This window comes from Chrysemys picta, chromosome 1 (assembly GCF_011386835.1).
Source record: "Chrysemys picta bellii isolate R12L10 chromosome 1, ASM1138683v2, whole genome shotgun sequence".
In the NCBI taxonomy this organism is placed as follows: domain Eukaryota; kingdom Metazoa; phylum Chordata; order Testudines; family Emydidae; genus Chrysemys; species Chrysemys picta.
Genome location: NC_088791.1, coordinates 124,127,742 through 124,145,575, shown reverse-complemented (window position 1 = coordinate 124,145,575; position 17,834 = coordinate 124,127,742). Strand labels below are relative to the sequence as shown.

General features: G+C 41.6%; 1 protein-coding gene across 8 annotated transcripts in view; it reads left to right on the top strand.

Annotated features, from left to right (window-relative positions):
- SCUBE1 (signal peptide, CUB domain and EGF like domain containing 1) overlaps positions 1–17,834 on the top strand; it is a 307,537-nt gene that overhangs the window by 250,056 nt on the left and 39,647 nt on the right. For all 8 annotated transcript variants that reach the window (XM_005296703.4, XM_008165966.4, XM_042848272.2 and 5 more), the window contains 5 exons: positions 1,313–1,429; positions 8,584–8,706; positions 13,655–13,774; positions 15,668–15,760; positions 17,693–17,809. In XM_005296703.4, coding sequence (XP_005296760.2) covers positions 1,313–1,429; positions 8,584–8,706; positions 13,655–13,774; positions 15,668–15,760; positions 17,693–17,809 — 570 coding nt within the window. The remainder of the gene's footprint in view (positions 1–1,312; positions 1,430–8,583; positions 8,707–13,654; positions 13,775–15,667; positions 15,761–17,692; positions 17,810–17,834) is intronic.

Sequence of the window (17,834 nt, the reverse complement as noted above, 5' to 3'; positions counted from 1 at the left end):
AAAAGGAAAACCTGAAATCACCATTTTTGGTTTGATTGTATGGGGAAAGTGTGATACACACACACAGATGACGATTTCGGGTCTTCTTACGTCTCAAGTGTATTTCACTTTATATTATGTATTTACCTGTATGGATACTTTTTATTTTGTTCATTTAATTTTTCTGTGCATTATCTCTGCATGTATATGTTCAACACATTGAAAGAGTTCTATAAATATCACATGAAATATATATATATATTTTTATAGCATTAGAAACTTGGTCAGAAACAGTTATGAAAACCCTGACCCTGTAAATACTTACATAAGTGCCTAATTTCAATGTGTATAAGCCTTGAATGAGTGTTAGCAACTGTCCATTACATATCAAAATATATAAACATTTGTAGTGCATAGGCATTGGGTAGTATCCCCATAACAGTTTTTGAGCTCACTAATATTCTTGGGTGTTTACTGTTTCCTAAATAGACACAACATACAAGGCCTAGTAACATATGTGCACTGCTGCTCTGTCTGGGCTCTAAAACACAGAACACCGAGAGACCACCAGCGGGCTCACAAACTATTTAAAAGGACACCACCCAATTCCTATATGTTTCAACACATTGGAGGAATGCTATTTTTCTTTCATTTAAATTAAAACCTTTAATAAAATGTGCTTGTTTGAACTGACCTTTTAACTTAAAAAACATTCCTAAGGAATTCCTCTAAACAGGATTTTAGGAAAAAAACAGGACTCCAGGTGATAGATTTGCTGCAGAAATTCACTGTCTAAAAATTGCTGCCATCCTGCATATGTTGCTGTTTAAAACGTCTATAACATAATATCTTTTCTGTGGTACTTTCTATTCAGTGTATCTTTATTTTGCTCAGTTCGGCATTGTTTAAAAAAAATCATGGGTAGTGCTCCTTATTGATTGTTGTGTGCCCTGTGATGGAGCAGAAATGTCATGCAATGCTCTTAATTACCCTCATAAGAATTAAGAATGGAAGAAACAATCTGAATATGCATTTCATGTTTGTGAGGTTTGATATGCTATCAGAGGTTAAATGGTGTCACCTAGTGGGAAAAAATGTATATTGCAGACGTACTGCTTTATTCTACCAAGTTCTTTCCTTCCTTCCTCCCTGTACTTGAATCCTCTCTTTCTAAAACTGTAGGAAAACTAAGCTTATAATTTGATTCAGATCTTACTTTGTAATGCCTCAGGCCATTTATTAATAACGTTGATGCTGTGACTGAGAGAATTAAATTCCGCCCATCTGGAATAACTGCATTCTGACTTTTTAAAAATATTTGCTCTGAATTCAGATATAGATGAGTGCTCATTCGAAAGGACTTGTGACCATACCTGCATCAACTACCCAGGAAGTTTCGAATGTCTCTGTCACAAAGGCTACACCTTGTACGGCATGACACACTGTGGAGGTTTGGAGACTGATTTTAATGTATTTATTTTTGTTTTGTGTAACCATCTACGGAGCCAAAGATATTTGCCTTGCTAAGACTGTAGACATCAGATTAAAGCTAAATAAACCTAGCCAGGTAGGACCAAAAATATGGAGCCTCAAATCTGCCTAGATATTCCTGGGAGAAGAGTAACAGGAAAAATGACCATCCATCATTTCTGTTGCTGTAGCATCCAAAGGCCCCAATTTAGACCATGATCCTCCATCATTTTCCATGCAAGCTGACTGCTTCATCTCCATGGAGCCCCACTCACTAACATCAATGAACCTCCACATGGACACCACAGTCTTCCCTCTAGGATCACAGTGCAGGACTGTGACACCATTGTGTGCCGCATTGTGCAAGCACACAGGAAAACATCGTCCTCTCCCTGAAGAACTTGCAGCCGAAAGTCCTGCCCTGCAACCATTTGCACACATGACTAACTTCCACGTGAAAGAGACAAGGTGGGTTAGGTGATATCTTTTATTGGACCAGCTTCTGTTGGTGAAAGAGATGAGCTTTAGAGCAGGGGTAGGCAACCTATGGCACGCATGCCGAAGGCAACATGCGAGCTGATTTTCAGTGGCACTCACACTGCCCGGGTCCTGGCCACCAGTCCGGGGAACTCTGCATTTTAATTTAATTTTAAATGAAGCTTCTTAAACATTTTAAAAACCTTATTTACTTTACATACAACAGTAGTTTAGTTATATAATATAGACTTATAGAAAGAGACCTTCTAAAAACGTTAAACTGTATTACTGGCATGCGAAACCTTAAATTAAAGTGAATAAATGAAGACTCGGCACATCACTTCTGAAAGGTTGCCGACCCCTGCTTTAGAGTTTACACAGAGCTCTTCTTCAAGTCTTCTCTGTGTAGCTTGAAAGCTTGTCTCTTTCACAACCGAAATTAGTCCAGTAAAAAATATTACCTCACCCACCTTGTCTCCATGGGCCCAGTTTGGTGGGGATGTGGGGGGATATTGCCCCCACACACAGAGGCAAGGTGTGGGGGTGTGTCATGGGGGGTCATGTGCCATTTTCCCTGCCCCATTTCTGTGAGCACCAAGCTGCCCTTCAGGGCTTGCTTTGCTCAGCCTGCCTGGGAGGGGGGGCTCTATCATTCCCACGCTGCACCTCTCCCCCTGCCCCAGCATGTTTTGGCTCGCGGGGAGCAGGATGGGGCAGCTTTTCCCCTGCGCTCCGGGATGCTGCCTCGGCAGCTGGACACCGCCTCCTGAGTCCTAGTGCCCGCCTGTTTCCTGTACAACGGTGAGTGCCTGCCGGGGGGCGGGGGGGTGGCAGCGCAATATAAGGGCTGGGGGAAAAGGGGTAGACAGTGGGATGGGTCAGGGGACAGTGGGGACAGGAAGGGGGATGGGATGGGAAAGAAAGGGGCTACGGGAATGGGCAGAGGGAAGCAGGAGCCCGGCATGTGGGGTCCTCTCTCGGCAGTAGCAACATCCACAGCCCCAGCAGGGAGGCAGCTGCAGCAGCACCAGAGCAGTGACATTGCTGCAGAGCCGGTGCCGCAGTGGCCACCAACAGCAGCTCAGGCTCCCCTGTTAAGCCGGCCTGTTCCCCCCTGCAGGCGGGGAGAGAGAACCAATGAGCCAAGGGAACTGCCTTCAGCATACACATGTGTGCGTGAGTGTGCATGCGCACTTTGCCCCCCTCCCCCTGAAATATAACAGGCAAACTACGCCTGTGCGTTGTCTCTCTAATATCCTGGGACCAGCATAGCTATAACAACATGTCAGATAGCTTCCACAATGGTAAAGTTGCTGTAAGCAATTATGTTCACTGCTGTAAGTGTCCTCTATCATCGGAGCTTCTTCAGGTAGGGGTCCTCACCCCAGCCAGCCCCTGAAGACCATTTGACTTTGTGGATGACACAGCCCTCCAGCTGAGAAGCATCTAGTTCTGTGTAACATAAAAGTCTACCTAACATCCAAAGTCCCTGCAGATCAGCCCTTCTTCTGCATTCTGTTCCCACTCCCCTTTCTGGGCTTACTGTTGAGTCTTCTCCCCTGCTCCAGTATTGAGCACTGGCTCCCTCAGAATGAGTCTTCCTGAACTTCTGGACTCCTGCAAAGCTAGTTCTAGACCCTTCACAGGAGCCTTTCTCATCCCTGTGAACTCTCTCTGCCTTTTATAAGGCCCAAGTGTCACCTGACCTGTCTTAGTCCTGCCCTTGTTGGCTGAAAAGCAACTAATTAATTGCAGCACAGATGTAATAACTATGACTCACTGGCCTTTAACCCTTCTTAACCTGTGATGGGAATCATGCATGTATTTGCAGGATCAGGACCTCAGCTGACAAGCAACATACAAAGGTATAGAAGAGGGATGGTATTCTTACCTACATAATTACATATAATAGTTCTGTTGCTTTTAAATAAATAACACATCATTTATATCAGCCTACCTTCAATATAGTCTTAATTAGTTGGTTAATTTAAATCTGGCCCTTTGCCCCCAGCTATTAATACATAGCACTTAGAAAATATTGTCCACATTCAAAGCATTTTATGTACATTATCTACTTAATCCTCCTCTTCCAGTTAAGTATCAGAGGGGTAGCCGTGTTAGTCTGGATCTGTAAAAGCAGCAAAGAGTCCTGTGGCACCTTATAGACTAACAGACGTATAGGAGCATGAACTTTCGTGGGTGAATACCCACTTCTTCAGATGCTGCATCCGAAGAAGTGGGTATTCACCCATGAAAGCTCATGCTCCTATACGTCTGTTAGTCTATAAGGTGCCACAGGAGTCTTTGCTGCTTTTAGTCTTCCAGTTAGAATTCCCATTTTATAAGTGGGGAAACTGAGGCATATAGCTTGTGTGACATGCTAAAGGTTTGTTGAGTCAGGACTAGAAATCAGGTGTACTCATTCCCAGTCCCATGCTTAATGAAACACACCTATCTCTCACACCTAATTCATAACTGCTGGTAATTTGGATCAGGGTATGGAATATCTAGTGGTGTTTGGCAAATCAGGTGACAAGGTGTTTTGACAGCATAGCCGTGTGGCCATTTTTCCTCACATCGCATGTACTGTATAAACTTCGCTATAGGCACAACCTCAGCATGGTCAGGAACGGAGACTGTCATGCCCACTATTGAATTTAAGTCCACTGCGCAGCAGCTGTATCACAGTACACAACCTTTTGCCACGACACTAGCTATCACTCTGAGGGTATGTCTACACTGCAGTTAGACACCCGCAGCTGACTTGTGCCAGCCGACTTGGGCTCATGGGTCTCTGGCTGCGGGGCTGTTTAATTGCAGTGTCGATTTTCCAGCTTCGGCTGGAGCCTGAGCTCTGGGACCCTCCCACTTCACAGGGTCCTAGAGCTGGGCTCCTGCCCAAGCCCAGAAGTCTACGCTGCAATTAAACAGCCCCACAGCCCAAGCCCCGTGAGCCCAAGTCAGCTGGCACAAGCCAGCTGTGGGTTTTTAATTGCAACACAGACATAGTCTCTGAGGCATTTCTGTGGTCTCCTACCTGAACATTTAAAAATACTGGTCAAAGGAAAACAATAGTTTTTTCTTGTGGAACATGTTAAGTGTATTTAGTCTGAACAATGCTTTTAACTAATCAGATCAGCATTATAAAAATACAGTGTAAACACACAATATATGAGAGTCCATTCGTTCCATCCTACAGCCTTAAATCTAAATTAAAGTTAGAAAAGACTGAGGTTCAAAAGGAATTTTCCATTTATTCTTTTTACTTTAAAACTAATAAGTTTTGTTTGGTAAAAGTAGAGTTTGGTGTTTTTGCCAGAGTACCCTGAATTTATGCGAAGTATAATCTGAGTAAAATGTGTATTAAGCTATAAACAAAAGTATATTCAGATAATCTTAAAGGTCTAATTTTAAACCCACAAAAGCAAAGTGTTCAGAGCCAGATTCTGTTCTCAGTCACATGCTGATCAGCGTAAAACCAGAATAAGTCCATTTAGTTCAGTGGAGTTACTGAGAGCAGAATCTGGCTCTAAGAGTTCACCATTCTGATGTATATGAATACTGTATGTGAGATTTCCCCTCACATATTACTAGCAAGGTCTGTCAGTGCTAAGGGATAATGGGGCAAACCAAAAATATTGGGTTAAATTCTGATGTTGATTATATGATCATACAACTCAGTTTGAAGCTGATATATACAGGAGTAACTGAGGCAGAATTTGACCCATTGTTTTTGTCTGAATTCTGAATTCCCCAGTTTTTGTGGGGTTAAAAGGAGACCTCCACTTATGATATCCATGTCCTACTTCTCTAGGAGGAGAAAACATGTGCATGCAGTGAATTAATGAGATCGCAAAAATATCCAGGAACTGGGTGAGAGAAGTACAAAGAGTTCATCTGCGTGGAGGAACTGGGAAGAAGAGTCCACTTGAGAGGACTTGTAGAAGCAAGATCAGATTTGAGGGCTGTGAGAATCTATGCCAGTTAGGGAGTCAAGGGGAGATGCTTATTTTTTGGAGACTCCAAAGTTTTGGATGAAAGAGGCCCTATTTGTTTTTTAATAAGAGATGGGTCATGACCCAAACCTAGATCCAAATACCCAATAAACTTTGGGCAAGACTGAATTCAGATCCAAATATCATTGCTGGCCTTATTTCCATAATGGGCAGAACCAGAAGCTCAGATCTGAAGCTGACCTTTGCAGCTCAGACCTATGTCATTAGTTTTAATCTGTTCCTGGAGAAGGATGTTTATGATAGAATAAATAAATCATGGTGGTGGGTATCGTCCATATGGCACAGAGCAGAAATCAAAGTTCAGACAACAGGGGGGAAGTATTTCAGAACCCTCAAAAAGGTTTAATTCAAGTTTGGTTCTTAATAAACTTTTTAATTTGTATTATCTAAGGCAGGGAATTGGCAGGATTCTATTTGTTCCAAATTAGTTCAGTCTTATTTTCTCTCTCTCTCTCTTTAGTAGTATCTAATAATGAAAGGGAGTGCCTGTATTATGGGCCATAGCATAGAATATGAGGGTTGGAAGGGACCTCAGGAGGTCATCTAGTCCACCCCCCTGCTCAAAGCAGGACCAATCCCCAGACAGATTTTTACCCCAGTTCCCTAAATGGCCCCCTCAATGAGAGAACTCACAACCCTGGGTTTAGCAGGCCAATGCTCAAACCACTGAGCTATCCCTCCTCCCTTCTTGCTGCATGCACAACCCTTATTGCTCTCACTGGAGCTCTGTTAGAAGCATATGTTACAGTAAAGGCCATCTGTACTTAAAGTATATATTTTTCATAGCCCTTAGTCTGACACTGCCTGACTGTGCAAACCCTCCTCAAAATATGTAGTTACTCATGCAAGTAGGCCTATAGAAGTCCACAAAAGCTACAAGTATCCAGCACCTTTGAAACCAGGCATCTTTTTTAGAGCTGTCCAGAAAATAAAAATCCTTTCCTACCAAAAAAAACAACAACACGTTTTTTGAAAAATATTCATCCTGAATTTTTCATTAGAAGGGTTTTGAGAGAAATTCCACTTCAGGAGAACCAAAACAGAATTTTTCAACTTCCCAGCTTCTGGCCTGAAAGGATCTTGTCAAATTCCTTTGTGAAATTGACAAGAACCTTCCTGTTCCAGTCTGGAGATGCAGAGAACTGGGGTCCCTAGCCCCTCATCCACCCCTTCCCCCCCCCCCGTTCCAGGGCCAGAAAGGCAGAGAGCCAGTGCCTCCTGGGTGAGTCAGATCATTCCAGATCTCTCTGCCCCTCCGGCTCCTGAAGCTGGGAAGAAGCAGAGAGTCAGGGTGTTCAGCCTCCATGGCCCTCCAGGAAAGCTTTTCTCAGTTTTACTGGCAAAAAGTGAAACTGACAAGAGCCTTCCAGGCAGGGAGGGAGCCAGGGAGCTGGCATTTCACTTTTCAGTATTGCCAACCCCAAGCATTCAAAAATCTTAAATCAGGCCCTACAAAATCATGAAATTATTAATTTAGAAAAATCTCCTGATCTTTCATCCAGACGGGGTTGGTTTTTTTCTGAGCCTCTACAGTATAGTTGCTTCATATTTCCCAGCTTTTCTTTACAACCATGAAAGTTAGAAACTTTACTCTTTAAAAAATATGAAAGCTAAGATTTTCATGCAGTCTCTTGATTCCAACATCTGGGGCTTGAAGAAAAACACCTGATAGCACAAGACTCGCAATAAAATCAGGAGAGTAGGCAACACAGCACTGAATGTACTGTTAACTACTTTATGTCTGCAGAATAATGGGTTTATACTGGCCAAAACCAAACTTACTTTTCTGTCTCGGAACAACCATAAGTTATGATCCCTGAATTAATTTCAAAGCTGGGTCTCTTTTCAAGCTCATACAGGCAATGGCTGTAACAGCACTGAATATTTTTACTGTGTATTATTCCAGGATATAAATGAAATCTTACATAAATGCTGATTGAGTAAATTAAACAAGTAATGCTTAATTCCGAACAAATATTTCTAAAGTTTAAAACCTTTAACTGGAATATCAGTTGACACATTTTTGGTAATTGCTTTGCCTGGCTATAACAAGACTCCTTCTTTTCATTAGTTCCATCTGAGTAGTAGACTAAACAAATTATGCTTAATATACCCATTCCCATCAAATATGTATTTTCTCCCTTAATCATAATCCATCTTTTAAAACATATGTTCTGTTCCTCTCTATTATACAACTTACATTATGAATAATGTATCTTTCTGATAAGTCACAATGATTTAATCTCACAGAGACGTACTGCTTTGAAGTTGTCAGTATAGTACAATATGTATTATGGTTCCAATCCTGCAGTGAGTTATACATCTGCTTTATGTATTGTGAGTAATTCCATGAATTTTAGTGTGGCCAAGTTATAGTAAGTAAATTTAAGCACATGCATAAGTCTTTGCAGGATTAGGGACTGTGTGAGTGTCTGTATAAGGATACTCAGATATTCTGTGCATTAAAATGTTTTGCAGTCTGCATTATACATATTTATATATCATTATTATATGAATTCTCTATATGACATGTATAATAGAGATGTACGGGCTTAAGCACAGTATGTTTTTAGTACACAGTCTATGTGTGTGTATTACATAGTGTATAATACTATATTGACCTGTTGAAATATATTTTCAGATGTTGATGAATGTAGCATCAACAACGGTAGCTGCGACTATGGGTGCATTAATACAATGGGGAGCTATGAATGCGTCTGTCCACCTGGAAAGAAGCTACACTGGAATAAAAAGGACTGTGTTGGTAAGTGAGTAACTTTTACTTTCATGTGATTGCGTCATACCTGTTTTCCACTTGGTACAGTAACTTGGAAAGGTCAGAAATAGAAACCTATTTTTGATGGACCACATTAGCATCCGAAGAAGTGGGCTGTAGTCCACGAAAGCTTATGCTCTAATAAATTTGTTAGTCTCTAAGGTGCCACAAGTACTCCTGTTCTTCTTTTTGAGGATACAGACTAACACGGCTGCTACTCTGAAAATTGGAGTCTGTGACACTCAGTGTGTGTAGTCAGGTACTCCATGGTAAACTTCTATTACAGCCACATCCACGTCTTTTTCTTGTGCTTTGCAGCATTATGGGTCTAATTTTAAACACAGCAGAAGCTGCTGTGCTGGGACGATGTTTTCTGGCACTATCTCTGAAACATATTTTCATTTGATTTACATATTTCTGAAGTGGGTGGGTGTGGCGTTAGGTTAACCTATCATTAACAATGGTAAAACTCTTTTTACCTGAGCACCTTCTGATAGCTGTGTTTGGGGCCTGATCCTGCACTCCTCATTCAGGCAAAACACCCACTTACTCTAGTCAGTGTTCTGGCCTAGTGAGGACCACAGAGTCTGCCACGAGTTTAAAACAGCAGCACATTGTAACCCTCAAGGTTGTTTTTATTTAAGGCTCTGTGGTGTGATATCAATTGATGGTGTCCTATCAGTTTCTAAAGGACATGTCCACATCACAAAAATGGCAACCACCGCTAACACTAATAAGCATTAATTGGCAGAGGTCAATGATGGAATGGACGCATAGCCTGAACTTCCTCTTGTCCCCAGGGGAAGTCTCTCCAAGAAAAGGTTGACCGTGAATGCCTGAGGGCACAAGCCATAGAGACACTGGCCTGGCCTTGGGGGCCTTTTGTTATACTTTGTATTATTATTATTTCAAATAACAGAGCAGAGTTTGTGAGGAGAAGAATTTACATACACAACAAGGCACAACTACAAATACTTAGGCCTGTGTGTAACTTTATCTGAGTAATCTCCCTACGAGACTACTCCCATGCATTCATGTTTGCAGGATATGGCCAAACATCACTCCTGCACTTAGATCTTGTCTTCCCACTTCCATTCCAGAGTGGATCTTTAAGGCCAGCCTAGAAACCTCTGAAAACAGAGATTCTTCCTAGCTGTCTGACTGCTCCTTGGCCTTTTGGCTAAAATAAAGCGTAATATGAGTTCAATAGCTGATGCATGAAATGCCACCATGCTTCAAGTACAGTGACTCAACTGCCTTGTAAGACAGGAAATGCCTAAGGAAAAGGCACAGAGATGGATAGCTAATAAAAATGTTGAAGAATAACAAAGTGAAGTCATGTTGACATTCCACAATATTTCCCTATCATACAAAACAGACGTCATCTGCCCACTTCTGCCAATTTCATATGAATTATATTTTTTTAAATGATGGTGCTGACATTTTAGAAATCATTTAACCTAAACCTGTGTTTAGATTTAAAACTGCTAGGAATTAATGTAATTGCCAAGCATGTATTGATAGCCAGATAGAACAATAGATAAGGAAGTTTACTTAATAGAATCTACCCATCTATATAGGGAAGGCAGTTTGGTGAAGTGGATAAAACACTGGGCTGGAAATGAGGGGATTGTGTTCTGTTTCCAGCTCTGCCCCTGGCTTTCTCTGTGATCACAGCCAAGTCACTGTGCCATTCTGTGCCTCAATTTCCCCACTTTTCTTTGTAAAGTTCTTTCTGATCTATGGAAGAAAAATGCTATATATGAGCTAAGTATTGTTATAGGAACTAGAGATGGAAAATTCTTTCTAGACCATCTAGATTGTCGCCCTGCCAGTGTACAAACTAGTCCTCAGAAATGAGCCATAAACTAACAACAGGAATGATAATCTTTTGAGATCTAGTATATAATTACACTAATAACGTATTGCATTGTATTCCCCCTCATTCTATTAAAAAAAATTGATTCCACAATAAAGGGCTCTGTTAAGAGTATTTTCATAGTCATACATTTTTCTTCATTCATTGTAATACCTTGTTGGAAGACTGAAAATAAAATATCCTTCTTGACTGATGTTGTCCATTATTATTTGACGGACAAAGATTTCTCCCCTATATTTCTAACAAGGATTACAATGAACATAGTCTTTCTGCTGATCTTGTTTTTTACCAGCATAGTCTGGAGAAAACTATGTTATAAACTACTGTTACAACATGAGAATATATGAGTATCAGGAGACGGAGGATGAGAAGATCTAATGATAGTGAATGCTAAGTAACTCATGAACATTCAATCTACAGAATCCTCTTTTGCTCAATAGTAACAGTTTGTACTTCTATACAGTAATCCTCTCAGTCCAAAGATCTCAGTGTTTTACAAACTTTACTTAATTAAGCATCAAAACAGTCCTGTGAGAGAGATAAGTATGATTATTCCCTTATTCCAGATTCAGAAATCAAGAGAGGTTGAAGGGACTTGCACACATTTACAGGGCCACCCAGAGGGGGGCAAGTGGGGCAATTTGCCCCAGGTCCCGGGCCCCACTGGGGCCCCCACAAGAGTTTTCAGGGGTCCCCACGAGAGTTTTCGGTGGGTCTTCGGCAGCAGGTCCTTCAGTGCTGCCGAACACACCTGGAGGGAGTGAAGGACCCACTGCTGAAGACCCAGAGCCTCTTCCGCTCCGGGTCTTCGGCGGCGAGGGCTTCTTCCGCTCCGGGTCTTCGGCGGCGAGGGCTTCTTCTGCTCCGGGTCTTTGGTGGCAATTTGGCAGCGGGTCCTTCACTCGCTCCGGGACCCACCGCCGAAGTGCCCTGAAGACCCGGAGCGGAAGGACCCCTGCCACCAAAGACCCCAGGCCCCTTGAATCCTCTGGGTGGCCCTGCACATTTATACAATAGATCAGGGAAGCCAGGAATATAATGTAGATATCCGGACTCTGTCACCGTATCCTTGCTCTAATCTGTGCTCCCATTTTACTCAGCACAAGCCAGCCAAGATTGTTCAACTGGTCTATTTTATCTGGGCCCTGCTTAGTTCCACCCAAACTTTTGAACCTGGCAGACTATCACGGGTGGATCCCAGACTGACATGGCTGTCATTCCACTGGGTTTTGATGCTGCAGTTCTAAACTCCCAATCACTGCTGTATACAAAGCAGTATAGTTGCGGTGTTGGAGCCCAGCAGGAAGGAAAGCAGGGTTCAGCCAATGGGATCTTATAAAGCAAGAACCGTCTAATGAGGTGTGTCAGGAAACTATCAGGAGAAAGTGGCCTCAGAGACATAGAGTCTGTCTACGCTGCCAAGTGCTACATTGATACGGGTTGACATACCTGTGCTAACTTTATTCTAGGTAGCACGGTTGAAATAGTAGTGAAGATGCAGCAGCATGGGCTTCAGAGCTAGTGGTGCAATCCCACCAGGGATCCTGTGGGTACATACATTGCTAGCCTGCATCAGAATTGGTGCTGCTGTATCTTTGCTGCTATTTTTAGCCATGTTAGTATGGGTATGACAACCCATGCCACAAACATCCCTCTGATGGCAGTGTACGCATACCCATATATGTCTCTGCTGAGTTTGTATAGGTTTTAAGCAGGATTAGCCATGCAGAAACTTGATGTAGTTTTGAAAACCCAATTTACCCTTTAGTATCTGCTTGAAGAAGGGCCTAACAACCCTTCAACTCCTTAGTTCAAACAAAATATAAAAAAGAAAGTTATAAAAGAGCAAAAGAAAAGTGTTTAGGTATCATAGCATTGGTGCGGATACTGATGACACCTAGTGGCTACAGCTGAGAAATGCACATAACAGTAATTTATGTTTATAATAATGATTTCTGTTTAAAATAGTTCCTTGCATCTCAAGGAATTTCAATTTAAATCCTTTATTGGGATCGCTTAATCCATTACTGACATGCAGTCACTTCTGCACTGAATCCCAGAAATTGTTCAACAGCTCGCAGTAAAATTGCATAATAGTTCAGGACGGGAAATGAGGAATACCTTATCCAAATCAAACTTTAATTAGCACTTATTAAACTAAATGCTACAGAAGACTCTGCCTTTCTCCTGTAAAGAAACTGTGTGGGGGGAGAGGGGATTTAGGTAGGAATTTATTGGCACGCTTCCAGGATACAAGAGTTACACTTCTCTAAAAGCACATGCCAGGGGTACTTACACACTGATACAAAGTGGTCAGAACTTCTATTTGGGTGTCATCTGAAAGACGTCCCCTTCTGTAGCAGTGTCTCTTCAAAGCATTGTGCTGGGGCATTGGTTCAGAGGGAAGAAATACCCCTGGCTTGACTCATCCCTAGCACTTCCTGAAGCATCTCAGCTCTCTTTGGAGGTTTTCTATTCCAAGATGAGGAAGTTGAGGGTGGAGCAGGAATTAAAAAGAGAGAGGTGCTGGGAGCATAGTCAGTGAGTGCTGGAGATGGGAAACACTACTCTGTCAAGAATGTCAATAAACAAGTTTTAGTGAGAGTGACTCCCGTGTTTGTTGCTGCAGTGGGTCCCATGGTACACCATGAATAGGGTAATATTACTGAAAAAAAGGCAAGGGATCTCATATGACTACTATTACCGCCAACTTCTGAGACTAGATTTTGCACTGAATTTCTCTAATAACTAGCAGTGCACCCGAGCTTCAAAATCTAGATCTGGATTTGGAGCATTCCAGTATTGGGGGATTTTCTGATGCAGATTTTGGGCTCGGCTTATTATAAAGATATGAGCCAGGTGCAAACTTTAAGTCCAGATCCAAGTTCAAATGCCAGATATTCTCCCCCCAACATACACAAAGCTTAGGGATGCTTGGACATGGATTATTGTTCATGCCTATCTCTGCTAGTAATACTGTGGATCACTGTTGTCAGGGAGCAGCCTGTCATGGCTGCCAGGCTGCCCAGGTTGATTTTTTTATTTCTTCTTCCTCAGAGATGGTGAAATGCCTCCCAAATGCCAAACCAGCTCCTAAAGCACAACTTGTCTGTAGTAAATCAGGAGGACTAGAGAGCTGCTTTTTGTCATGCCCTTCCAATACCCTGTTTGTTCCAGGTGGGTACAATGTTGCATTTTCATATCGACGTCTGTACATAAGGTGACCTTGTTTTGTTTGTGTTTTTTTTAATTGTATTCATAACGCTTTCATTAAGTTTTTATTATGAACAAATACAGGGGGGTGGGGGATATCACTTGTAGGTTAAAGTACATGTGCAAATGCTCATTAAACACTCTTACAGCACACTATAAGGGCCTGATCCTGTGACTTGCTAATCACCCCCATCTCTCATTGCAGGGTTGGGCCCTACGTAATTAAAAATAGGTGACATTTGAGAAAACAATAAAAGACGTACTAAAAATAGTGAAAGGCTGTGAAGGACTAATGCGTTATCTAGGATACAATGAGAAGCTTGACTAAATTAAAGTATCAATTCAGCAAATTCCAGAAACTTGAAGAAATGAAATAATTAATTTCAGCTAATTCCAGCCAGTTCTTCACTATAGCAATAGAGCCACCTCAGCCCTCCTCAAATATCTGCTTAGAAAGATGGACTGTACATTATATCCTGCAAGTCAGCCTAGTCGGGTAGTTGGACAAGGGTGGGGAGTGAATTCCAAAGAAAGGGGCCCTCATGCACACACCCTGCCAGCAGCCCAACAGTGGCAATATGGCATGGAGATAAAGGAGGCCTCAGGCAGGTTCCAGACTGATTAGGGTATTGCAAGTCATAATGAACAACTTCAGCTCCACGGCCACAACGCAAAGAACTTCATCGCTCACACAGGGACTTGGCAGAGCAATGGGATGAGCTGAACAGAGCAATTACCTCATTTTAACTTTATCCTAAGACACACATAACAAATGGACATTCTCTATCAGATCTAGTTTTGTGGCAGAAGACTTCCTACACTTGAGACTGAAAATAAACTGCATGGCAACAAACCAATCCTCAGCTGTGTTATTTGCTACATTAACTATGATGCTAGAATCAACTATTACAAAACTAGTCTGTCTGGGTCTCAATTATACATGCACTGCCAGTTACCTCATCCTTTTTTGTCTGTATTTTGCTGTATCACTTACTACAGGTTCCTGTTCTCTACTTAGTTTTTTTTTTTTTATTTAATATTAACTGTTTCTATATCTTCTCTCTCCCCTTCGGAGATTTATATACAATATGGTCCTTTTTGTATTTGCTTTTGGTGCTGTTAAATGCTGTGCAGAGATTCTAGTTTTATTATCAGTCTAGCAGAGATAAGTGAAACTCTGTACCTAATTTGCACACACAAATGCACAATTTTGACCATGCAGTGAGTAAGCCCTATTATGGCCCTAGGTGTTTTATATTTTTCTTTTAAAAACTCCGTCAAAATGCTGAAATTAGAATTACTCAGTAAAGCATGTAATGTATTTGTGAATTAAGTGAGATTATCAAAGCCCATTGACTGTGAGGTACAAACACAATAAAGTATTTGCTGATCATTGCCCTTAAATGATTCATGGTTAGCATCCCCCCTTGTGTATAAGATGTGGAATTCTAGTGATGGAAGAACATAAAGTTTGTAGTAAACCAGGGATGGCTCTAGTATTTTTGCCGCTCTAAGCAAAAAAAAAAAGAAAGAAAGAAAACCTCCGAGAGTGAAGTGCCGCCCCGGGAATGCCGCCATGCCGCCTCTATAGAGTTGTGCCGCCCCAAGGACATGCTTGGTTTGCTGGTGCCTAGAGCCGGCCCTGTAGTCAACAATTGGAAACAAGTAGACTTTGGCAAACCCAAGCCTGTGTCCATTCAACCCTTCCAAATGTTAATTAGACACACAAAGTAGATAACTGATGTGATTATTCAAAAATTGTGTGTTCGTGCTGATTAGTGAAGATTGAGAGGAATGTGTCAGAAAGGATTGTTTGTATATGCCTCACTCTGCATCCACTTTTTCATTTCTGTTCAGATTCAGAGAATAGTTACACACTGAGCTGTGGAGTTCCAGTCCAGCAAGGCAAAGCCCAACAGAAACGTAACACAACACTTCCCAGTTGTGCAGGTATGTACTACACAATTCGCGTGTGTGCACATGTGTTTTGATATATCTAAATATAAATAGATATTGATAGATATCTAATATATAAATAGCATCCAAAAAAAGTATTTTAAAAGAATGTTAGGGTTGAAAGTTGAGCACTCAAAAGTTAGGAAATGCCCGAATTAAGGTTGTTTGTGCAAGCCCTAAGGCTCCCTTATGAATATTCATTAGGATTCCCATCTTTAGCTACATGATCACATACTATTGTTTCCAGTGAATCTGGGCAGGAATATGTTCAGCCGGTGCGGGGGTATGGCACATGTACAGTCCAGTCGACATATACGAGTTTTGAGGGGCTGGACCATGTTCAGTGAGGATGGAATTTTTGAGAATTTAGCTGCCAAATTCTAACAGGTCTCTAACTGAGCATGTGCAAACTGCATTTTGTAACGTGGTCAAATTTGGGCAAATTTTCACAAGGGAATAAAAGACACACTCTTGGCACCAGGGTTTCCCCCCACCCTCACACTAAATTTTAAAACCTAGCTCCAGAGCATGGAGGTGCCAGAGCTTCTCAACAAAATGGCTGTAAGAATTTTGTTTAACACGGGCAAACATTATATTTTTCCCTAATCTTGTCCTCCAAAATGGCTGAACTATTTTTGCTAAAACTTTTTAAAATAAGCCACCCTGAAGCAGACATCCCACATCGAAAACTTCAGCCCCAGTGTTTAAAGTTCAGCTAAGTTGTAAGCGACTGAAAACAGGACGTTAGAATGGGAAGCCTTGGACAACTAACTATAAGCATCTGCTGGTGTTAAGTTTTCAGGACTCTAGATATTTCACGGCTGATTTTCCTTGAATGGAGAGTTGATTAATCTTCTGGTTGTATTTTCCAGTTTTATAAATAAATATTTTATATATACGTAATGTATATTGGGAGGTGTTAGGGTATGAGCTTAGTTGATGGTGGGGTGTGGATAAGCAGAACAATGAAACTCAGCTGCCTGTCAGAGGAGAGGTGGGTAAGCCTGATATCCCTTTAAAATGTAAATTGGACATTTAAAGTAGATAACCCATAAGCTGCACAAGTGATGCTACAGGAAAAGCAGGTGGCACACTGCTGAGCATGTGTGAGACTTAGCGTCGGTTTGAAATGTGTTGTCTGTTAGTGCTCTCATCAGAAGAAGTCTGTGCTGACTGGGAAGGAGGCTTGTCAGCTACAATTAGGTGGTTCAAAGGCAGTTATCTTTGCTAGAAAGGCAAGCAGCGGTTACATTTTCCAGTCAATCCTGAGTTGTGTAGCAACTTTTGCAGAGTCCTGCAAACTTAACATCAGCAGCTGCTGCTGAAAGACTTGTTTTGATTGTAAGAGGGAGAATAGAGCTTGCGAGCCATAGACTGCAGTAAAGTAGTTAAAGGCAGTCCTTTTTGCCATACAGGCAAGGGACAGTTTTCAACTGTCAACAGTGTAACTCCGTTTATTTAATTTTACATTAGAGTAATGAGATCGGAATCAAATCCTTAGTGATTTGGGCAGTCAGGACTAGAGTTAGAAAAATTACAGCAATTGATTTTATTAATGCAGCCAAACACCAACAAGACTGCACAGGCAAGCTCACAAGGAAGAATGCCAGTTCCGTTGGTTTCTTCAGATCTCTGCCCACACGCTGAATATCAGGATATAATCACACTCACTGAACAAACTCTCATTGGCTGATGAGAGTCTGTGGACCTGAGACTATTCTTATCTGTTTGTGGGAAAAGTAGCCTTACGGAAATTAATTCAAGAGTCACATATAGAATGTACACAAGGTAAATAAAGAGTTATCGATTCATCGAGTCCTGTCTCTCCTTTATGTTACAAGGAGACTACAGCTTCGTTTCAAAAATAGGTGCCAGGGCCCTTTAAGACTACATTAAGAATTACAACTTTTAATTTTATTTCAACAGATTCATTGGCCCCACCGATCAAGCAGAAAGCTCGCTTTAAAATTAAAGATGCAAAGTGCCATTTACGGCCTCGCAGCAAAGAAAAGATTAAAGACGTTGGGAAGCAAGCTATTATAGGTATGTCATTTCTCATAACACGTGA